Genomic DNA, 24373 nt, shown 5'->3' on the forward strand with positions numbered 1-24373 from the left:
TCTGTCAATTTTGGTTCTTTCAGTTTCTCATTTTTCCAACCTTAACCTTTTTTGTAAACCACCCAGAGAGCTTTGGCTATGGGGTGGTATATAAAAGTAATAAATAAATAAATATTCCTATAGGGGCCTTTGGCCTGATACAGCAGAACTCTCTACACCCTAAAAAAACCCTAAAAGAGTAATGATAAGACATGTAGAACCCATGATTCTTCATTAATAAATTTTTATGCTTAAAGAAGTATACTTTATACTAGCCCTAATAGTTGTACTACCATACATTACGTTGTCAGGTCTGTAATTTCCTTTGTCCCCCATCGCTCTTTTTTAAAAAAAGTTATAACTGTAGATAGGAGGTTTGCTTTGTGAGCAGCAGATACCATAAAAACAATTGCGTTATTCAGAGGAAATAAACAAACGGACTGGCAAAATAATAAAACTACTCCAAGATTGGAAAGAAGAGTCTCATTGTTCTCCTGTTTGGCAAAATAATACAATCACTCCTGCATTAAGGAGATTGTTCACATTGTTGTTCTCCTATATGATTGGTTATGAACAGAGATAGTTTATTATTTATTTATTAGATTTATACCCTGCCCTTTCTCTTAGCAAGAGCCCAGGGTGGCAAACAAAAACAATAAAAATACTTGTTAAAAGAAGCTGGATTAAGTTTAGGTTTGGGCAATTCCATAGCTATAGGAGGGCAGCCACCCAGATTGTTAAACTAAAGTAAATAAATAATGCAAAATGAAGGAAGGCAAGATATCTTTGAATGTGTCCATTTTAAAATCTGGAAACAGAATGAGCTTCCTGTATGTTAAAGGAAAATTTTAGCTCTTGGTAGTCCAAAGTACCTGTTTGGGAATGCTATTTGCTAAAGTAAAGTCTAATGCCTTAAGATTGTGCAAAGTCCTAATGATCTGCTCAAGATGTCTGCTAACTATCTGTCTCCTGTTTGCATTGTAAAGCTGGTAATGTATAACCACAAGATTTGTGCAAGAAACAGCGTGATCAGCAAGGCAAGGGCCAAATATTGCTTGTGTTATGAAGTTTGAAAAATCTAAAATTGCCTATTTTCCTAAATACTGCTTGTATCTGTTTGTTTGCTTAAAAGCTTAAGCATGGTCAGCGGACTGTGACCCACTGTTTTACATGTGTTTGCAGAAGTATAAATGCTAACTGGGGAACTAACAACTCAGCAATGCACGAGGGGAGGGAGGCTCTAACATGATGATTAACTTGAGTAACTTGTTTTGCTGAGGGTATAAAATTCCCTGTTTTGGGGGGCTCAAGGCTCTCTCATGCTCTCACCCCTTGTGTGAAGTATGGTAAGCCTTTACTGCAGTAAATAAATAAGGAGCCTTGAACTCGATTTACCCGCGTATGTGTGTGTGTGTGTTATTATCCTCCACCTGGGAGAACCTGTAGCATTTTTGCTACAACACTGTATGTGTTCTTTTATATTATTGTTGGGAATGGGTTACCCTTCACTGTTAAATCCAGGGCAAAAAGGAATCGGAATCTCTTTGTTATGTTAAGTGACTGACACATTATGCAAGATTTCCTTTTTATTTTCTAAAGTTGACCTGAAGACTAGCCTCCTGTCTTGTAAATGTTTACACAAGCATGGAGTACTTATTTGTAAGAGAGTTCATTTTACTTCTGTGGAGCCATGATAAGAATGTACCTGTCTCCAAAATTTGAAGATTTAAAAAAATTTCTTAACACTTATATCCCGCCTTTCCTCCAAGGAATTCAAGATGGTGTACATGGTTCACCCCTTCCCCATTTTATCTTCACAACAACCCTGTGAGGTAGGGTAGGCTGAGAGACTGTGAGTGTCCCAAGGTCATCCAGTGAGTTTCATGTCTGAGTGGAGATTTGAACTCTGGTCTCCCAGCTCCTCCTCTTACATGCTAACTAGGGGTGGGAAAGAAATTTGATTCGGTTCACATTTAAAGCCAAAATTATCAAATGCACACTTTCTGAAACAACTGAGAACAGAAATACAGCTATCCTTTGAAATCCGTACTTATGTGAATTTTGTGATGCAGTTCAACTAATGTTTACAAAAATGCAAGTTAAGGGGAAGTATGCATAAAAATGAATACAAGAGTGAAAATAACATACAAAAAATGCATTATATGTTGTACGTTAGTCAAACCTGCTTTCAAAAAGGTGTTTATTAGGAGAAATTTGCACTACAGCGCTTCAGAATTTTCATGAGGATTTAGGAAAAAAACTCAAATTGCTGCAGAAATGTGGAGAACTGAATTTCAGATTGGAAAAATGAGAAAGGGAGAGAACCGAAATTGACAGATCTTTCCATCCCCAAATCGCTGTAACACCACACTATAAAGTACTTAGCTTACATTACAGGAAAATGTACGTCAACTAGTACTATGAATACATCCATATGCTAGGAATTATTATGCCAAACATCGTAATTAGCCCTCCTCCTCTCCCCCGCCCGCCTGTCTAGCACAGCAGTTAAGAAACTGAGCTAATTTTCTGTTCACAACTCACCTCAAGGCAGCGAACAGTCTTATTCAAGCCATTGTCTCTCACTTTGCCTTAGCCCCTTCCCTCCTGCTAAAATACGGAGATTACATTACTGGTATCTGTTTTTGAATCTTCCTCACAGAAGGCGCTATGTACTTCCTTCCCTTCACCGCCCCTCCCCCGCGCTTTTTGCAAGTGGTCTTGAGAGCTCGCTCTACAACTTTTCTTGAGGAAATCGCGCCAAAGATGTTTTACGCGTTCGGCAGCCACACGAAAACTTCGCCACTTCCCCATCAGCATCGCAGCCTGACCGTTGTTTCAGCGCATATGTTTTTGCCACTATTCCGACACCCAACCGCGTTCACTGGCTCGCTTTTTTCAGCTGCTCGGGTGTCGTGAACAGTAGAGCCTGCGCTAAACTTCCTTCACGCCCGAAAAGGCTGGGACTACTGTTGGTGACAGTAGAAGCAGCGCTCGTTTTGGTGTCTTTTGCCGCCTCTTCCTGTTTTTACTACAACAGCTGAAGAGTTGAAAGGAAGGGGGAAATAATAAAAAAATGGATCCAACAAGTTTCCTCCTCTCCAATAACTTTTATCTTAGCGGTTCTATCAGCTTCCTAGAATACTTTTTGTTCGGCTCCTGCTCACCCTGAATTTTTTCGCAGCGCCAAAACGCTTCAGTTCGGCTTGATTTAGTCCCTGCTCTCCCGAATCTCTCGCCCTATGCTTGCGGATGGGTCGTGACTCTGCTAGGTCCCATTTTAAAGCAAAGGAGGAACAGCGGCGATCGGATTCAAGGTAAGACTCCGTATGGTTGGCTCTTGCAAGATCCTGTAAAAGTTCACACTATAGTCCCAAATATCTGAAAGACCGCCTCCTTCCCTACAGACCCTCTTGGGTGTTGAGATCTACAGAGGGGGGCTCCTTCTGATAGTTCCACGGGCCTCGGAAGCCGTGGGTTGGGGAGAAAGTATACTCTGGCGGCCTCTAAATTGTGGAACTCCCCACCGAAGTGTGCCTGGCAAGTTCAGCATTAAGCCAATGCTGAAGATGAACCTCTTTACCCTGGCCTTTGACTCCTGAGATGTATATGTTTAGGACCCACCCTATTTTGCTATTTTAGGTTGTGTTTGGGTTATTTTTAATTGTTTTTCATGCTGTATTTTAAAATTGGGACTTTTGAATGAAGGGCAGCTAATAAACCTTAACAATAATAATATGCAGGGCCCATGAGCTTCTTGGAGGTAAAGGTGAGAGATTAAAACAAAACACCTAAAACTAAAGTAGGTACTATGGAATTGCAGTACCTGTTCTTTAAAATGATGAGATTATGAAGTGGGTGAGGAGGGCTATCAGCTGGGTTATGGTGCTTCAGAGAAGTGGCATCCCTTAGAAAGGATAGATGGCAATCTTGTTGGAAAGGAACAGGGGTAGAATCATAGAATAAAATCATAGAATTGCAGTGTTGGAAGAGGCCTATAAGGCCATCGAGCCCAATTCCCTGCTCAATGCAAGAATTCTAATTAAAGCATAACCAGCAGTAGTCACCTGGGGTCTCAGAGGTCTTAGACTACTTACTTTTTTGGTAGCACTTATGACTCCAGCATCCTACGAGCCATCAGCATGAAAGGGGAATGTGTTAGTCAATTAGTAGAGTTTTCTAACATGCTTCCTTGTCCTTTCGTTTAGAGCCAATCAAAGAGAAAGGAAGTGAGTCAGCCACTTGAGGGAGAAGCCATTAATAAGGATCTCATTCTGAACTCGGCAGCAAAAAAAAAAAAGAGGAGGGGTGTGATTGTAACTATCATGAAGGGACCCTGCACTTCTGAATTTACCAATACACCACTGGGAGGGAGATTCAGCTGGTATAACACAGTGGGGAGGAGAGTCTGGCTGGGAGTCCAGAGTCGGTGAGTCCAAATCCCTGCTCGTGTCTCCTGGGTGTAAAGGGCCAGCAAAAGATCACCCCCATAGCATGTGGCTTAGGGGTTACGTGCCCTGCCACCTGTGCAGCCGTGGGCAAGCTGCATAGTCCCAAGGGGCCCAGTTGCGCCCTAGCTGGCAGTTGCGGACAAGGAAGGGGCTGGCTTGTGCAGCTGTGTGGCAAGCTGAGCAGGCCCTAGCCAGCTGGGAGGACTAGCCTCAGAGGGAGGCAATGGTAAAGCCCCTCTGAATACCGCTTGCCATGAAAACCCTATTCATAGAGTAGCCATAAGTTGGGATCGACTTGAAGGCAGTCCATGTCCATTTTCAATGGGAGGGAAAACAGGGTTTTTCAAGCACAGGAGGTTTGTGCAACTGATCCAGTAATGTCGTGGTCACATTTTGCTTGTTTCACAAGTATTTTCCCCCTCTATCAGTTTTGGCCATTTAAGCTAAAGTTCTTAATGTTAGCTTTCATGGTTACAAAGAAGGAGTTGTAGCTGTGTCTGTGCAAAATACAAGAGAAGTCCCCAGACCCACATCAAAAGTGACTAATTTTGTACACTGATAGCATCTCTGTGGAAGAAACCTTATGCAAGCTATGAGTGAGTGTGTTGCCTGCATGTACATCTGTTTTGCACAAGGCCTGAGAAGTTGTTGCTAATCGTGTCTTTAGCATATGCACTAAACTGTTCCCAACTCAGTTGTCACTACTGTGATATCTACATGCAGTCTGCTAGTACTATTCACATAGGGCCTGTGAATACATGTGAATATATTCACATATATATTCAATATATGTGAATATATTCAAACTGCATACAGATATCACACCTGAATTGTGATATTGGGCACAATTTAATTCATATACTAAAGTCATGATTAGTCGCATCTTCTCTGGACTTGTTCAGAATAGATGCACATGCAAGCATAGCACGCTTGCACATAGTCATATGTCATAGGGAGTTCAATTGGGCCTCCAAGGGATTTCCTTCTTTAATATATTTTAAGCTGGCAACCTGAAAGATTGGAGGATTGAACAGGTTGGACTGGCAATCAGTTTGGGTAGCTCCTTTATTTTATTTATTGAGTTTTTATTCTACTCTTCTTCCAAGCAGCTCACTGTTCTCTCCCTCTCCTTTCAGTTGTTAAGCAAGGATGCATGACTTTTGCCTAGAGCAGGGGTGGGAAACCCTTTTCAGCCTAAGGGCCATCGTTCTCATTCTGGGAGCTGCCATGCCAGTGGTGGGTGAGGTCAGAGGCAAAAGGTAGGCAGGGCAATGAATGCAGGGCAATGAATGCAGTGCGTATCTTTGTATAGCAGACTACATTCCAACCACACAAAGAGGTTTCTGTATACACACACACACTTATCTAGGGAACATAGTTCAAGGACATATTCCAGCCAGGTTGAAGCACTCAAGGAGGATGCAGAGCAGGGCCAGTGAGGATTGTCACCTGGAGCTGGACATGGCTTGAGAAGAGTTCTGAGGGCTGGAGGGCCACATTTGACTCCTGGGCCTGAAGTTCCCCATTCCTGGCCTAGAGCTTTGAAGCTTGTGGTTCTATGGCATTGTTCTTTCTCTGTGCTGAAAGCTGTGGGGGCCCAAGTGGTGTGGGGAAAGGTACAATTGCAAGAGCACCCAAGATATGTAGGAGCTCTTGTTGTGCTAAAAGTTTCTAATGGTGGATATTTTCCCGTCCATCATTATACTAATGTGGGAACATTTTTGCTGTATGTTGCTTCTTCATCCCACCATATATTTATAGTACAAATTTGATAACATCATTCTCTTGACCCAGTGGCAAGATCTCAATACGATATTGCCATTAACAACCAGTTGTTGGTTCTGTCCTGTTTGACTAGGTTCTTCGCAAGACTGCCTCTATGCTACTCAGTTTCATAACAACATTCTTTGGTGTATTCAATACAACTAGTTCTCTAAAGGGGTATAGGATTTTCCCTCTTGCCTTCTGTTTCTTTAGTGTAATTTGTTTTGCTAGTTAATGCAACCATTGCATCTTCTAATATTTTGCTAACTCAGAGACCAAGGATTTTATAACCTTTGCAGACAATTTATTTCTGGAATATTTAGATGAAACATTTCCTCTAAAGCAGGGATGAGGGATCTGTGGCCCTCCAGAAGTTGCCGGACTATGCCTCCCATCACCCTTGACCACTGGCTGGGGGCCAACAGCATCTGGAGAGTCAGATTCCTCATCGCTTTTCTAATGTTTTTATTAATAATACAGAAAATCTGCTTTTTTCTTTTAAAAAAATCAATAGCATGTTAGTATTGTAGTACCAGAGTTATCTTAATAGTGTGAAGATAAACATTCTTTGGTATATTCAATACCAAAGTGTTAATTATGCAACAGAACTCACACCAGAGATAATAAAACCAATAAGATAGGCCATGAACTGATTAGGTAACTCACTTAGGGATACAGTAGGGCCCCACTCATATGGCGGGTTACGTTCCAGACCCCCTCCTAAAAGCGAAACCCACCAAAAAGTGGAACTCATTCAATAAAATGGCGCCTGACACCCGAAAAATGCTGTAAAAGTGGAACAAGCTCCGTAAGGGTGGGGCCTTACTCTAATTGAAAGCCGCCATATTAGCGGAACGCTGCAAAGCAGGCTGCTGAAAAGCAGGGGCCTACTGTATCTGTAGACTCCAGAGTATTGAGAATGTTTCAGAATTAACCCGTTGATTGCTTTGTTCTGTTCTGCTCCAGTGCTGGTGGGGAAACCAGCTATCTACTGTTTGCTTGCTATATAGTAGCCTGCCTTTTTGCCCTAGCTTAATGTTTTCCTCTGGACTGTCAGATTTACACATTGAACTTTTCAGATGTATATTCACTAATAGGCAAAAAACCTTGCGGTTTAAGAACGTACCTATAGCCAAAAGATATTTCATCAAACTTTAAAAAGCAGGGAAATTGGGCAGCTATAGTGAATGCACCAGGGGAGCAGGAGACCTGATCTCCTCTCTGAGATATTGTACTACAAATTTCTCAAAATGCAAACACAATTTGCGTTGGTCTTTCACAATCCAATCCACTTCCTGTGTAGCTTGGAAGAATTTGGTAACGTGCCTCTGAGCACTAGTATAGTTGAGGGCAACAGCACATCAGTATCTAGGGCCAGCCCACAATCAGAGTCCCAACAGAGTCTACAACAGCAAAGGGGTCATGCAAGGAACAAGGTCAGAGCAGTCCAAAGTCTAGAGCCAGGCAGTCTATGGACAACACAGGGAAAGGCAAGAGGCAGGTCCAGAGCAGTCCAAGGTCAGGTCTAGAGTCAACAAGCAATCAGCAGTCAGGTACAAACATTATTCCAGTAGCTCCTGAGTCTAGCACCGGGTTTTTTATGCTGAAGCTGCTGGAATCACACCCTAAACCTCAGCTGACTCACATTGATGACCTGCACCTGGGCCTTTACTCCCAAGGAGCTCAGGTCTGTAGTTGGGCAGTCTTCCAATTGGGCCTGGTCTCCAGCTACCATATGAGGTGATGCCTTTCCTTTGGGCTTGGAACCCGTTCAGCCACAATATCAGAGGCTGAACTTGCACCAGGTGCAGAGGGCCTGTCTGGGGCCTTGTTGTATGACCCTGACTCCTCAACCTCAGATGGAACTTGAGCCAGGACTGGGTCTAAGACTGGTGTCTCCTGGCCTTCCCATGATGAGGACTGCTCTGGCTGGGACCTGAAAGTCAGGCACTCCTACCATCAAAATTATATAGCCACAAAAGTGGCTGTATACTATAGTCAGCATAGATGTTTCGCATTCTGCAATGTTAAATTGAAAATATCCCCCATGCCATTCTGATCCTTCCCATAAGCTCATTTCAAAACAAAACCTTACCAAACCTATAGTCCTGAACTCAGAAACGCTTGCTTAACAACCCTCTAAATTTTCATGGCAATAGACAAAACAGTCAGAGAGAATCCAGAGTTCAGAGTTCTCATAATCTGTTGAAATTCATTAAAAATCAGCCATGTTCACAGAGTACCTCTAATCCTATTACTGACCTTGCCCCATACTCTGACCTTCACCTTCTGCAGTTTAAAAGTTTAAAAAATGCCTGGCTGATTTTTATTAATTTAAGAAATTTTGGCTTGAACTCAATGATAATGTCAGACATGCTCAGTAAGAACCAACTGTCAGTGTTCTAAAAGCCAGACTCACAGCTGCTTGGCTTGCCTAATCAGGAGGCCACACCCACACCAGACCTTTATTTCACTTGAGACAGTCATGGCTTCCCTCAGAGAATCCTGGGAAGTGTAGTTTGTGAAGGGTGCTGAGAGGAGACTCCTATTCCCCTGACAGAGATCCAGTGGCCAGACTGGTTTAACAGTCAGCCGCTCTAATTGAAGTTCTGTGAGGGGAACAGGGCATCTCCTAGCAATTCTCAGCACCCTTCACTAACTACACTTCCCAGGATTCTTTGGGAGAAGCCATGACTGCCTAAAGTGAAATAACAGTCTCGTGTGGATGTGGCCAGGGACAACTTTGGTTTAAATTTGGGTGAGAGGCTACATGTGCCTGCTGTAGAATAAAAAGGTGGGGGAAACGCTGAAAAAGAATGATACTGTTGACAATGTTTTCCTTTTGGAAAGGAAAGGGGCTTCCCCTCTGTCCATTGCCCACCCACTAAATCTCTCCTCCCCCTTCCCTTCCTGCCCTCTTCTTCCCCCCCTCCCCCAGACCAGTTTCACCTATCCTAAACAGGATTGCACAGGAGTAAATCCCAGGGAACTCAAAAAGCATGCATATGATCAAACCTGCCCTCCCCTCCTATCCCCTCCCTCTTGCCCTTTCCCTCTCCTTTCCTTCACCCTCCCTTCCTCTCCGCCCTCCCCATCCCCTGTGGTCAGTTTTACGTATCCTAGGACTATGACCTGGGAGACCAGGGTTCAAATCCCTACATGTTACCAATTCCTTCCAAGCTTCACAGGAAGTGGATTGGACTGTGAAAGACCAACGCAAATTGTATTTGCATTTTAACAAATTTGTAGGGCAGCACAATATCTCAGAGAGGAGGTCAGGTCTCCTGCCCCCCTGGTGCATTCACTGTAGCTGCCCAATTTCCCTGCTTTTTAAAAGTTTGATAGAAATATCTTTTGGCTATAGGTACGTTCTTAAACCGCAAGGTTTTTTGCCTATTAGTGAATAATAACCTGATTGGCAAAAAGGCAACAGTACAGGCCTCTATCATAATTTGGCATAAGTGTAGGGGTAGTCAGGAAAGTTACACAGGAGGAACTCAAGGGGGTACATGAAAACAAAAACTTGGGTGGGTTCAGCAATATGATATGGGCCAGAATTTATTTATTAAATTTATATCACTCCCTTCCTCCCAGAAGAAGCCCAGAGCAGCGAACAACAAGTGATAAAACAATAAAAACATGTTTAAAAACATAACATCTGCTATGTATTTTATAGGCAGATGCCTGTCCTTGGTGCGCCTGAAAGATGCTCTGGCACTTTAGCAAAAGTCCTCCCCTCTAGTTTGGAGCAAGGGGGAGGTGTCATCTGCAGCGGCAGTGGGAAGCAGATAGTGTCCAGGGAGTGTAGACTTTAAAAAAAAAAAAAATCTTTACTGTTCGCAGCCTCCTCTGGATTACTTTGTGGCTTCTCTGGGGCCTTCCTAATACATCCTGTTCTCACAGTGTCTAACTAGATGCCTATGTGAAGCCTAAAAGCAAGACCTGAGTGCAACAGTAGTCTCCCTAATTGTGATTGCCAGCAATTGGTATTCAGAGGCACATTGCCTCTGTAGTAGCCATTGATAACCTTATGCTCCATGATTTTTTCTAATCCTTTTTGAAATCAACCAAGAGGGTGGTGTGGAAGAAACAGAACTTTGTGTTGTGTTTGCATCCAGACCTTGCCAGAGGCACTTTATTAAAATAAAGCAAAATAAAACAAAGCAAGCAGCCGCTTCGAGAGAAATTCAGACAGGAATGAAAACACCATGAAAGACCAAAGTTCTCTGGCATACAGTTTTCTTACAGCACATATTTATGGTGATTCTCAAAAGGACATGTACTTCAAAGTTTCAGTATACCATCTTGACATATGTTTACTGTCCTTCACATCAAACAGAGGAAATTAAACATTAATTAGGGTAAGCGCTTATCAGCAGTTTTTTCTCTCAGAACGTCCTGTGGCATTGCCACCCTGGGCTACTGCTGGGAGGAAGGGCGGGATATAAATCAAATAATAAAAATAAACAAATAAATAAAATGTACTTGTAACATATACTGTCATCATATTTCAATGTCACTCTTTCCCATCAACCCCTTTAATTGCAAAGTCTTAACCAAAGTTTGAGACCTAGGAAATTTTATTCCACAGTGGCCATCACTACTTCTTGAGGGAGCAAATTCCATTATCTAGTTATGTACTGTGTGAAGTACTTCCTTTTTGTTTGGCCTGAATCTTCCAACATTCAGTTTCGTTGGATGGCCCAAGTTCTAGAATTATGAGCAAGGGAGAAAAACCTCTTTCTATCTACTTTTTCCACATCATGCATGATTTTATATACCTCTGTCTTGCCCCCCCCAATTAACTTTTTTTCTAGACTAAAAAGCACTTTTCTTCTAAAGGAGTTGCCCCAACCCTTGGATCATTTTGATTCGGAGTTGTCTAGATCAGGTGTGGGCAGAAGGTAGATCAGGATCTATTGGTAGATCTCTGGGTGCTTTTAACCAGTAAGGATTTCTGACTCCCACTTTTTTTCATGATGGCAACAATAGAATAACCCCACTCCAATTATACTGCTGAAATGAAGAAAGGGTGTTTGAGTACATCAGGACTGGATTGTTGTTCAGAGAGATTGTGAGCTCAGGTCGGTTCTGGTACTCAGAACAAAATCTTGACTTCAGAATTATTTAATTCTAAATTTATATCCAGTCCCAGTGCCAGCAGGCAACCAGATTGGGTACTGGCCAAGGTCTCCTGTAGCTGGGAAGATGGAGCTTCTGATCTGCACCAGCATCGGGCTGCCAGGTGAAAATTACAACCTGTGACATTACAGTGGCCCAGATTGCTTCATGGGAGCTCCACCCTCGCAGGCAACAGCTTCTCCATGCAGCTGGCATGGTCTTAAATAGGCCCAGCCATGCGAGCACCTGTGTCGCCATGCCCGCCATCAGCCAAGATGGCAGTAGGAGTGTCAACACACCCCTGCCGCCATCTTGGGTGATGGCAGGCGTGCATATACACTCAGTGTGGGAATGTGCCAATGCAGGAGGTAGCATGTGTCATGAAAACCTGAATCTAAAATGGCTTTCTGGCAAGGAATTGTGGGGTTTCATTTGATAGTGTGGGATCTCAGCTGGTTACCATTTGGCCTCTGCATTAGAGCTATGAGTTGGCAGATTTATTTCTCAGCTGCAGATAATCAGGGAGGCCCAACTTTACACCCTCTTATCAGTAGAGGCCTGGCTCCATCAAAGTCTGGGAAGCTTCAAGGAGGACGTGCCATTTGGCTGGTGATTGATGGGAGCTTACCTCATGAAGAAGCCCCTGACTGGATAATTGATTCTGACCTGTTGCTGGGGTTTTTGCCACAAGTATGGGCAGAAAATTTGAGTTTTTGTTTCTCTTACGGGTCCCATCATGCTTACTGATGTTGCTTGGTGAGGTTCCAAATTTGCCATCTACTATCCTGGCTGTTTTTCTTTCTGAGGAGAGGGGCTTATGCAACTGAATACCTCTGTGTAAGTATCAGAATAGGTTAGATAGCTTTCTTGTTTTTCTGTTGTAACTGAACTCTGTATTTTACCTTGCCCCTCTTGGGTGTGGATATTAAGGAACTATTTTGCTGCTGTTAACTGTACACCTATTCTTTCTTTAATAAAGTTATTTCTATTTATCAGTGTTGTGTTCATTCTGGGAGGGGGTTGGCTCTGGATCCAGTACCTTGGCCACGACCACAGACTACCATGTATTTTGAGGAATTTGCCTAAGGCTCCACAGCAAGGAGTGCCGGTTTGGCTCTTGTCTCTTGGAATCCATAGCAAAGTTATCCTGGGCTCTGGGTGTCCCCTGACTCAGAGTGGCTAACCAGTTAAGAGGTGGTGGCAGTCTACCTATCCTGCAGGGCGTTGTTGGATTACTGCGCCCTGTCAGGAGGAGACAGTTGCCAGGATCAGTTGCCCTGGGTGGGGAATTGGCTCCTGGGATGGTGCGGAGTGCCAAGGCATTGGCACTCGGGCATCACAGCGTGGGCTTAAATAGGCTCGGCTGCACAACCTCCCATGTTACTGCGTCAGCACACTAGCACGCTGCATACACATGCCTGCCATCTTGGGTGATGGTGCTATTACGCTGACACAGTGGTGCTTGAAGTTGCAGTGCTGGACCTATTTAAGCCTGCACCGGCTGCATGGGAAGGGGTGTGAGGGCCCACTGCAGTCTGGTGCTGGACCTGTTTGTATCTTTTACTCCTGGCTGCAGTTGGTAGAACTTGGGATTCTAGTAAAAAAAAAAAATCTCAAGCCTAAAGTCTACCTGCTCCTGATCTAGATAATAGTGTGAGAGACTATTGTCAGCTTTTGAGCTAAATTCTATACCAGAGATACAGTGCTTTGAAACATCTGTGCACATACAGAGTGATTTTCTATTATAAAGCAAATATTCCCTCCATTTTCTGGGCACGTCCTAGATTCTGAAATTTGTGTTTTTATCTTGGCCTGGTCGCCTAGGGCAAGACCTATGTGGGATGGGTGAATGTGGCCTAAAGTGACAGGTTTCTGCTCAATTGAGGAGTGAAGGGGCTTGCACTGTGCTCTGAATTGTCTGGTTAATGTGCACAGTCGTGGCTGAAAAGTTGAATGCATCCTAAAAAGATGACACAGGTTTTTTTTTTCTCCACAGGTCTTGAAATATGGAGAGGGGCTACTCCAATTACTGGGATTGGCATCAATGGGAACCTCGGTTTGATGTGCCTGTAAGTTGTTCTTGCTGTTGCTGCTTAAAATAAAATATCATACAGAACGAAAATAAAATATCATACAGAACGAAATTATAATGTACCATTTGTAATTCAGTAATATGAGAGAGCATTGGTCAGGGGTCTGATTTTTTTTTTGCAAGGCACTGTACTCATAATGTGACAGGAACAGAAGATAAATAATTGAAAGCTGCAGCAATTGAAAATGGTTTTCATCCTTGGAGAATCAAGATTATATGCAGTGATGTGGGTTGGATCATTTTTCACAGGGGAAAAAAATGGCAACAGAATTGTTTTCCACTGTGGTATTTTTCGTAAGAAAACGCTCCAATTCTAAAAATACATTGTTTCATAAAATTAATTAATAACATAGTCAAATTGGACAGTTCTAAATTATAGTTAATTTTTATTCAGATAACTATACATATGAAGTACCTATGTATTGTAACACACAGCCCTTTGGACTTAATTAGTATGTTCATAGTTTATTAGTAGTATTAGTATTATTTATTACATTTGTATACCGCCCCATAGCCAAAGCTCTCTGGGCGGTTTACAGCATAAAATATCAATATAAATTCTACATAATAAAAAAACAATAGTTCACATTTTAAGTAAACATAACTAAACAATAAATCTCTAAACAATATACATAACATGAGAACAAAATGAATCATACAAAACAAAAAGAAATAATATAACAATTATAAAAATATATCTAAAAATTTCTATGAATGTTACACTAAAAGCATATATGCAATATCTTATTCTTGGCATCACCTCTTTTGTCTTCATCATAAGGATGTCATGGAGGTCAAGTATTCTCTAATTTTCCATTGTGCTTCTCCCCACCTGATCATCATCTTCTGTGCACAGTATCATTATGAACATTTCTTCCGTTGACTTCTTTCTGCAAGACGACTCCAAGTGCGACGCTAAGTGCTCACTTAGCATTGCATATTGTGCGACGTCAAGGCGCTGCTTGAGGCAGCCCCTCCCCTTCATATACCTGGAGCAGAAGACAAAAAAGTATGGCAAAGTTGTGGGTAAATGGCAACAGCTGCAGCAGCATACAGAGTCCTTCCAAACACACATGTTTTACTGCCTTCATTATTTTCATTAGCATTTCAGCAATGTAAGGGAAGTGCATACTGCCTATTGTTGTATTTTAAAATGTTTATAAGAATTATAACAGTTTCCCTGTAAATCATCGGATTTGTTTGAATGTAACATTTAAACTACATTTCTAAGCACATTTACTTGTTTTGTCATTTACTATTACAATTTTTTCTATGAGTAAGTATTAAGTGAATAATTCTGTTTTTGTGGCTTCTTCTCTTTAACAGAAAACTTGTAGCCATAATACACTGATTTTTTTTTAAAAGGTACTTTTTTAAACATTTCACTGCCAACAAACCAGACAAGGGCTGCTTTCATACGTTTCTTTAGAATAGGTCTGTGGGAATTTTACTTTGGTTGAAAACGACATCCTGGTCAACTCTTTTTGACCCTATAATGGCAATTATGCTAAACCAGGTATGTGCACAGATGTGCACGCACACAGGTGAGATTAACTATTTCACACAACTTAAGTTAACTCAGAGGAAGGCAATGGTAAACCACCTCTGAATACCTCTTACCACGAAAACCCTATGAACAGAGTATCCAAAATGCAACACGAGATAGTGCTGGAAGATGAGACCCCCAGGTCAGAAGGCACCCACCGAGCTACTGGGGAAGAACAAAGGACAAGTACGAGTAATGCGGTGACTAATGATGCAGCTGGGTCAAAGCCGAATGGAAGCCCAGAGGCTTATGTGCACAGATGCGAAAGGAGAGTCCAGAGTTATATAACGCACATAGTAGGAACATCGAATGTGAGAAGCATGAACCAGGGAAAGTTAGAAATTGTCAAGCAAGGAATGGAATGTATCAACATTACAGTACTTGGTGTGAGTGAAAATGGACGGGAATGGGACATTTTCAATCAGGCAACTACAAAATATTTTATGCAGGAAATGAGAAATCAAGAAGAAACAGGGTTGCTTTAAGAGTGAGAAGTGATGTAGCAAAAACAATAAAGAGCTATAATGCAAGGTTTGAGTGAGTGATATCAGTGAGATTTAATGAGAAACCTATCAACATAACCATCATCCAAGTCTACACTCCAATGGCAAATGCAGAAGAAGAGGAATTGGAGAGATTTTACGCAGAAGTACAGGAAGAAATTGATCACACACCAAAACAAGATGTGCTGATAATTATGGGGGACTGGAATGCAAAAGTAGGGAACAGAGAAGAACTAGGAATTGTGGGGAAATGGGGCTTAGGAGACCAAAATGAAGCAGGAGAAAGACTTGTTGAATTCTGTGAAGCCAGTCATTTGTTTCTCGCAAACACATTTTTTGAACAATCGAAAAGATGACTACATGTGGACATCACCAAATGGTCAATATAGGAATCAAATTGATTATATAATTGGTAGCAAAAGATGGAGAAGTTCCATACTTCCTGTGAAAACAAGACCAGGAACAGACTGAGGTACAGATCATGAACTGGTGATATAAAATAATCAGAGTAAAGCTAAAGAAGAAGAACAAAACAATCATAATGCCAAAATACAATTTAAATAACATTCCACAAGAATATAAAGATCAAATAAGGAACAGATTTGAGGTTTTAAACTTAGTTGACAGAGAACCAGAAGAACTGTGGATTGAAGTCAGAGACATTATCAGGGGAAAATGCAAAAAGACAATACCTCTAGTTAAAAAGAGAGAAAGACAATGGATGACTGAAGGAATGGATGAGAGAAGGAAAGCAAAAGCAAGAGGAGATAGAAACACAGTTAGAACCCTAAATGCAACAATACAGTGACTAATACGTAGGGACAAAGCTTAGAGGAATTATAGGGAAATTTAAACCAAGGGTAGGGATGTTGAATAATCAACAGGGGGACACACTGACGGACCTAGATGAATTAAAAGGAAGATGGAAGCAATACACTGAATAACTCTATAAAAGAGATGCAAAGATGACATATTCATTCACGGCGGAACTGTATGATGAAGAACCAAACATTTTAGAATATGAGGTGAAAGCTGCTCTTAAAATACTTGGAAGAAACAAATCACCAGGAACAGATGGCATACCAACTAAGTTGCTGCAAGCTACTGAGACTGAATCTGTCCAAACCTTGACAAAAATCTGTCAAGAAATATGGAAAACTAAACAATGGCCCACAGACTGGAAGCGTTCCATATGCATCCCAATTCCAAAGAAAGGGGATCCCAAGGAATGCAGTAATTATCAAACTATTGCCTTAATATCCCATGCAAGTAAAGTAATGCTCAAGATTCTACAACAAAGGCTCTTACCATATATGGAGCGAGAAATACCAAATGTCCAAGTTGGATTTAGAAAGGGAAGAGGTACCACAGATCATATTGCCAACAAACATTGGATAATGGAATGAACCAAGAAATTTCAGAAGAAAATCACCCTGTGCTTTATAGATTACAGCAAAGCCTTTGATTGTGTAGATCATGAAAAACTATGGAATGCCTTAAAAGAAATGGGGGTGCCACAGCATCTGATTGTCTTGATGCACAACCTATACTCTGGACAAGAGGCTAGTGTTAGGACAGAATATGGAGAAACCAATTGGTTCCCCATTGGAAAGGGTGTGAGACAGGGGTGTATTTTACCACCCTACTTGTTTAATCTATATGCTGAACATATCATACGGAAAGCGGGATTGGACCAAGATGAAGGAGGTGTGAAAATCGGAGGGAGAAATATCAATAATGTAAGATATGCAGACGATACCATACTACTAGCAGAAACCAGTAAAAATTTGAAACTAATGCTGATGAAAGTTAAAGAGGAAAGTACAAAAGCAGGAGTACAGCTGAATGTCAAAAAGACTAAAGTAATGACAACAGAAGATTTCTGTAACTTTAAAGTTGACAATGAGGACATTGAACTTGTCAAGGATTATCAATACCTGGGCACAGTGATTAACCAAACTGGAGACCATAGTCAAGAAATCAGAAGAAGGCTAGGACTAGGGAGGGCAGCTGCGAGAGCACTAGAAAAGGGCCTCAAATGCAAAGATGTATCACTGAACACTAAAGTCAGGATCATTCAGACCATGGTATTCCTGATCTCTATGTATGGATGTGAAAGTTGGACAGTGAAAAAGCAGATAAAAGAAATATCAACTGATTTGAAATGTGGTGTTGGAGGAGAGCTTTGCGCATACCAAGGACTACGAAAAAGACAAATAATTGGGTGCTAGAACAAATTAAACCAGAACTATCACTAGAAGCTAAAATGATGAAACTGAGGTTATCATACTTTGGACACATCATGAGAAGACACGATTCACTAGAAAAAAAATAGCGCTGGGAAAAACAGAAGGGAGTAGAAAAAGAGGAAGGCCAAACAAGAGATGGATTGATTCCATAAAAGAACTCACAGACCTGAACTTACAAGATCTGAACAGGGTGATTCATGACAGATGCTATTGGGGGTCACTGATTCATAAGTCGTAATTGACTTGAAGGCACATAGCAACAAAGTTTTTCTTTCAAGGGGTCTCTGTCTAATTATCTTGCCACTTATACATTTTTCATTTATGCTTAATTTACTCATCTGAAATAGTATCTTTATTTTTAAAATTAGCAAACAACAAAAGCCATGGCAAGCAGAAATGTTTTCAACATGTGCTGAAATTGCACTGTTGTCAGTGCTTACAGACTTTTATGTTTAACATAGTTTAATGAACATACTAATTTCCTTACTTTACAATAAATTGATTGAATGATACTCAATGGTATTCTTTGACTCCATAAAGTGCTAGTTTCAGGACACCTTCAGAAGATCCCAGAAGGGTGTCAGATTTGCATATGAGAACTGCAGGCTTGCATGTATACTTCATAACAGCATGATGAGGGGCTTTTTACAACCTGGCCTTGAGGGATCTAGCAACATCCTTTCAGCTGTGACCAATTTTGCAAAAAAATTGCAGATAAAAATCACTTGTGTCCATGCTCACCTGGTTGCAACAGGTATAGCAGAATCAGTGGTGGATGTAGCTGTGCTTCCATCTGTTTAGATTATCACCATTTTTTTCAAGCTGAGGACATGGACGGGTTACTTGGAGTAATGAGACCTATCACTTGTCCTTCCTGGCTAATTAGAGCTGCTTAGACGTCTGTCTCTATAGACCTCCCTGAAAGAAGGCATGGTTCCTACTGCTGTGAAAGGCCATAGTGAGACCTTCCTGAACAAACCCATACTTGACCCTTTTTATTTAAATTCTGCCTCCTTGTATCAAATTCACAATTCTTGGGCAAGGTGTTGAACTTTGTACTTCAATCTTTCAACCCCCGATATTCATCGATGAAACTATTTTTATATATATCCATTCCAGTCTTGTTTCCAGGATTTTTATGGGCTTGAAATCAGAGCTTAGAAGATTTCCTTTAAAAAGTAATAAATTACAGTTACAATTACATGGCCCAAAAAGTAGTAACTACAGTTACAATTGCTCTGAAAGTAACTGATTACTTTATTTTTTCTCAGAAGTAATCATGACAATTACATTTCAGTTACTAAAAAAATGCCTACTGGCTGCTGCACATCTAAGTAGCCTAAAACAACATTAAAAATGAACACACACATACAGAGGTAGTAGAATAATTCTTTTTATCCATAAGATAGCAGTGGTGGTCTCTCCACTGGTAAGGGAGGTGGGGAGGCAGAGGCCACTACTCAGATCTTTGCACGTCAAACCAAGTGCAACCCCCCCCCCCCAGCCAGCATAATCTCTCTCACTTAACCACCTTCCGGACCCTGCCCTGCCACCAACTAAGGGACACTCACCCAAGCAAACATTTTCTCTTGAGATGCAAAAAGTTAAAATACTGCAAATGCAGCACAGTAGCCAGAGAGGGCGGTGGAGGCCACTTTGTGTGCCAAGTGCAAACAGCACGCACACGCGCGCACACACACACACTGTCATCTTTCACCTTCACAGTTCTTTATCTCCATTCTGCTGCTGCCTCCTTCTCTTTATCCATGTTCTTGCCCTCCAGCTCCTTTTTCCCTCCACTCCATTTTTCACCACCACCATCCATTTTTTAAAACAATTGTTTTCTCCACTCCGCCCCATCTCACTCTCCACCTCCCTCCTTGCCTCCTACCCACCCACAGAGCATGAAGGAAGATTAATGCTGCACAGAAGCCCAGTTTGAGGCATATGATTTTCATCTACAAATCAGAGGAGCAGAAGACTTCCCCTGCTTCCCCCCCCCAAATAACGCCCAAATGTAATGCTGGAAACATTACAATTACTCCACAAAAGTACTAAAATTAGTCTTAGTTCTATTACAATCAAAATGTAAAGGAATTACCCACTCAAAAAGTAATGAATTACAAGTTATTCATTACTTGTAACGAATTACTTCCAAGCTCTTTGAAACTCTCTAGGAGGACATCCTGGTAAGATGACTGGTTGATTCTCATGGATCTCTCAGTGACATTTGATACCACTGGCAAGGGTGACAAAATGGGATTAGAAGGTGCTAAAGTGGCTCCAGTGTTTTCTGGAGGGCCCATCCTAGAAGGTGGTGGTCTGTTCCACCCTATGACTTTTAGGTGTGCAGGATTCCACAGTGGTTCAAATTGTTGGGAGAGGTTATCTGGAGGTTTTAACTGAAGTGTTATTATGCTGGTGATAACAGTTCTATCTCGTTTCTACTTGATGATCCCAGGGAGGAGGAAGCTCTTTATCCTCCTTTGAAGCATCAAATCAATAATACAATAAACTTAAGCTTTGTTATGGGACCTGTATGGATGAAACTGCTGCTTAGCAGAGACTAAAGTCAATGAAGAGCTACTTTACTCCCATACTCCCATGCTACTATAATAACTATGTCAGTGCATAGCTGAGGTTTGTTGATCCTCTAAAGCCAAGATAGCATGTCAGCATGTATGGATTTCTGAACAAGGCTTGGTATCAGCCCTAGAGATGACTGGCATTTTCCCATCATGTATGAAGGTAACTGGTACAAGACCCAAAGCTGTGTTGGCTAAGGGATGAACTCACTCATTGTAGAGTCCCCTGGAAATGTTACTGAAATATATAGATTGTCATACTACTGATGTATGTATTGGGTTGGTACTCCAGTAGGAAACAGGAGATAAAATACCCACTATGCCAGGTCTGTGACTGGTATTTATTTATTTATTGCATATACTGCTTATCTGCAAAGGGGCTCAAGGTGCTTTGCCATTTTAAACTACTAAAACAAATATATGATATAAAATAAAAAGTTGATTCATGTAGGATGGGGGGACAGCCCAACTAGAGCAGGCCTTGATGTTGTCTTTACCTGCCTCCCTCTCTCACTTCTTACTTACCACAGGGTAGATGGTGTCTGTTGATATCTTAAGTTTTTGGGAGTAGGTTGCAGAGAGAACTTTTTTTTCAAACAATCTGCTTTCTGATGAATAAGCAAATTTTTTAAAACAGCATTTGGCAGCTTATTTGGCTGTCCTTCCTCAACTGACTTTTGTCTCAGTTCTGAACTGCAGTGACCATGAACTATATATATTGTTGGCCCTTTGTACATGAATGAATTTTTCAACAACCACGACACATTTGTTTCCCTTGTTTAGTAGCCAATTGTTTCTCTTTTGTTCCTTTGTTTTTCAGTGTAGCTGTTTTTAAGGCCAAGGCCTCAAAACAGTTGTATGTTAATGGAATCAAAGGGAAAAACATGTTCTTTGCACTACAGTTTCTCAATTTCTCAATATTTATTAATTAAAGTATTTGTATCCCCATGTGTTTTCAGTCCAGAACAGCAGGTTGGGGAAGCCTGGGCTAAGATACTCATTTCTTTGTAATGCTCCAATGCAGTTAGTATTAATTACTAGCAGAGGTGAGAATGCTACCATTGTAGGACTGCATTGGTGCTTTCCTGTGGCAACTCATAAATCTGTCTTTATGCATATCTTCTTGCACAGTTTTTGTCCAGTGTTGTCTTCTCATTTTTTTTTTTTCAATAATTTTTATTCAGATTTTCATAAAACATACAAGACGAAATCATAAAACATTCAAAGACAAAAAACAAAATCAAAAATAGTTAAACAAAAAAAAAAAAAGAAAAAGAAAAAACAAAAATAAAAAATAAAGAGTAAAATATTGACTTCCCATTTGTCAAAGATCAAATCAGTTATAAGTCTATAATATATAACAATCCTGTCTCTTAAGTCATATTATAAAATCACTTTCCTCCAGTAGTTATCTTACTTAATCATCAAATCTCATAAACATTACTTTATTCTTTCCACAAAAAGTCAAAGAGAGGTTTCAATTCTTTAAGAAATATATCTATCAAATTTTTTTTTTCCAGATAAGCATATCGATTAATCCATCTCATTACTAATTATGATAATCTTATTGTCATAACCATAGTCAAAATAAACATTTCAATTAATCCATCACATCAGAATCTGTTAGGTTCAGTAATTTCAGTAGCCATTGTTCTATTATCCCTATTAGTTCCATTTTCCATCTTCCATCTTCAGTAGTCTTGTTAAGTCCAGTAATTTCAGTATCCAATCTTCCATTATCAGTATTCCATAATAATCTTGCTGTCAAAGCCATAGTCATATAGTAAGAGTCTGATGGGAATTACCTCTATCCCAAATATTTTCTTGCCATCCATTCTGAATAGGTTGCTGAAATACTGCTGTAAAATCATATCTCTGTTCTTTTTTTCAAAATACACTGGGTCATCTCTTGAAAGTTTTTCCATTGTCACATGGCTGCAGTTAATTCCATAGATTTTCTCTATATTGGGCTCCATCACATCATTCCAGTCCAGAAGATTATCCATGCCATTGATAACTTTATCTCTAGAATCTTCATTAATTTCTTCAGAGATAACATTGAGTTCCAAACAATAGATTTTATTTCTAAAGTCCATAGACTCCAAATCTTGTTCCTGTTCCACGTTTGTTCCAATCTCCGGGATCTCCTCTCTCACAGGGACCCCTGTTCCAGTCTCCAGGGTCTCCTCTCTCACAGGGACCCCTGTTCCAGTCTCCAGGGTCTCCTCTCTCACAAGGACCCCTATGTCTTTAATCTCCTGTGTCTCCAAACAATAGATTTTGTTTCTAAAGTCCATAGACTCCAAATCTTTTTCCTGTTCCACGTTTGTTCCAATCTCCGGGGTCTCCTCTCTCACAGGGACCCCTTCCAGGGTCACCTCTCTCACAGGGACCCCTATATCTTTAATCTCCTGCTTCATTTTACTCAATTCAATTTTCAGCTCCTTACAACCCTGTCGCAGGTTTTGTTTCGTTATCTCAATCTCATCCATTATTTTCTGAAACATAGTTATTTCCAGATTCTCAGCCACTTTCTTAATTGCCATTTTAAAAGAAAAATATAGGAAAACCACTTCTTATTTCAGCAACAATTGGGTTAATACTCCAAACTTGGTGACATCACAGTATAAACAGAGCAGACAGCCTTATCTCTCCATGCTTAAGTAAACAAAATGCAGTTCCCAGGATCGAAACAATTAATGGCGGTCGTCAGGAAACAGATTCGTCAAAATAAAATAGACCAAAAAGAGAGTAGTCTCAGACAATATAATATTCTTCAAAATAAAAATCTGGAATAGAAATCCCTCTTCTGTGTATATCTTTAGAATGCAAATCCAGGACAGCTTTTTGCAACAAAAACAGAGATAAGCTATTAATTAGTGAGTAGCAGAGAGAAGTTATGGCTCCCCAGTGAGATGTCAAAAACCGATCAATCTGGCAAATCTCTTTTAAACAGCAACAATTTAAGTCAAGTAAAAGAAAAATATAGAAAGAAGGGTGCTTGCCTGTTAGTGCGTTCTCTCTTAGAAGATAAGATGAACGTTCGCTTTATCAGATAGAGCTTGTTGTTGAAAATCCGTCCCACCTTCGTCGGCTGGACCTCGTCCCATAAATTAATGAGATCTGGTCGTCCCAACAAAAATAGGCTTTGAGGTTAATCTCTTCGTTTCTCCCTACCCGGGAGAAGTTTAATCAGTCAAAAAAAAAAAAATCTGACTGATATATCTGAATAAGCTTCTTTTGAGGCAGGAGCCCGTCTCAAAAGCAGGCACAGGCTAAGTCACCCTTCCCGGAAGTCCAGTGTTGTCTTCTCATTTCATGTTTCTTCAATATGACTGCACCTTATGCAAGCCACTGCTTAATCAATCCTACAACATAATTTCAGAAAAAAATGTCCTAATCTTGTTTAATGACAGCATATTTAACAAAATATCCTAAATTCAGCCAAAGATCTTGTGTCTTCAGCACATCACACCCTAAGCAACATATATTTCTTGTCTTTGATGGCAAGAAATGTTCAACTTCCTCAGCTGTAGATGGCACTCTTTGACTTCCCTTTCCTGGCATGCCATTGTCTATTTGCCAGTGTTGAATGTTGTGGTCAGTCTTGACTAATTTTGTCAGCTCATGAGCTCCCCAAAGAGCCACAGCAATTAACTAATCTTGCCAGTTCTGGTAGGTTTATAATTATGGGAGTAATTTCCTTATGTTTTTGGAACAATCTTCTTTACCACACTGCCCAGACAGCTTAATCCTAGCACATTCCATCCTCCACTCATGTGCTACATGCTGTTCCATTTTCAAAGAAGTGGGATTGTTGTAGAGTTAGTTTCAGATGTCACGGTTATGGCTTCACACCTTGGAGACTATCGTTCAGTACATCAGAGTTACTACTGAATCACAAAATATTAATTTTAATCCATGACCTAATAAAAAACAAGGGACCCTGATGAAAGGGAATGAGTGAACTTTCCAGTTTTTCATAACTCTGGTTTTTTTAAAAAAACAAAGATTCCATTCTGTTACTAAAAGATAAAACACACATTCCTTTACCCCTTTTAGATTCACTGATACACATGGATG

General features: G+C 40.8%; 1 protein-coding gene across 6 annotated transcripts in view; it reads left to right on the forward strand.

Moving 5' to 3' along the window:
* Positions 1-2553: 2553 nt before the first annotated feature.
* LOC133387467 (serine/arginine repetitive matrix protein 5-like) overlaps positions 2554-24373 on the forward strand; it is a 71217-nt gene continuing 49397 nt past the window's right edge. For 4 of the 6 annotated variants that reach the window (XM_061632271.1, XM_061632270.1, XM_061632272.1 and 1 more), the window contains exons 1-2: positions 2554-3296; positions 13312-13384. In XM_061632271.1, coding sequence (XP_061488255.1) covers positions 13322-13384 — 63 coding nt within the window. In that variant the 5' untranslated portion in view covers positions 2554-3296; positions 13312-13321. Of the gene's footprint in view, positions 3297-4187; positions 4409-13311; positions 13385-24373 lie in introns of all 6 variants that reach the window. The other 2 variants (XM_061632268.1, XM_061632267.1) reach the window with 2 other exon arrangements.

This window comes from Rhineura floridana, chromosome 6 (assembly GCF_030035675.1).
Source record: "Rhineura floridana isolate rRhiFlo1 chromosome 6, rRhiFlo1.hap2, whole genome shotgun sequence".
In the NCBI taxonomy this organism is placed as follows: domain Eukaryota; kingdom Metazoa; phylum Chordata; class Lepidosauria; order Squamata; family Rhineuridae; genus Rhineura; species Rhineura floridana.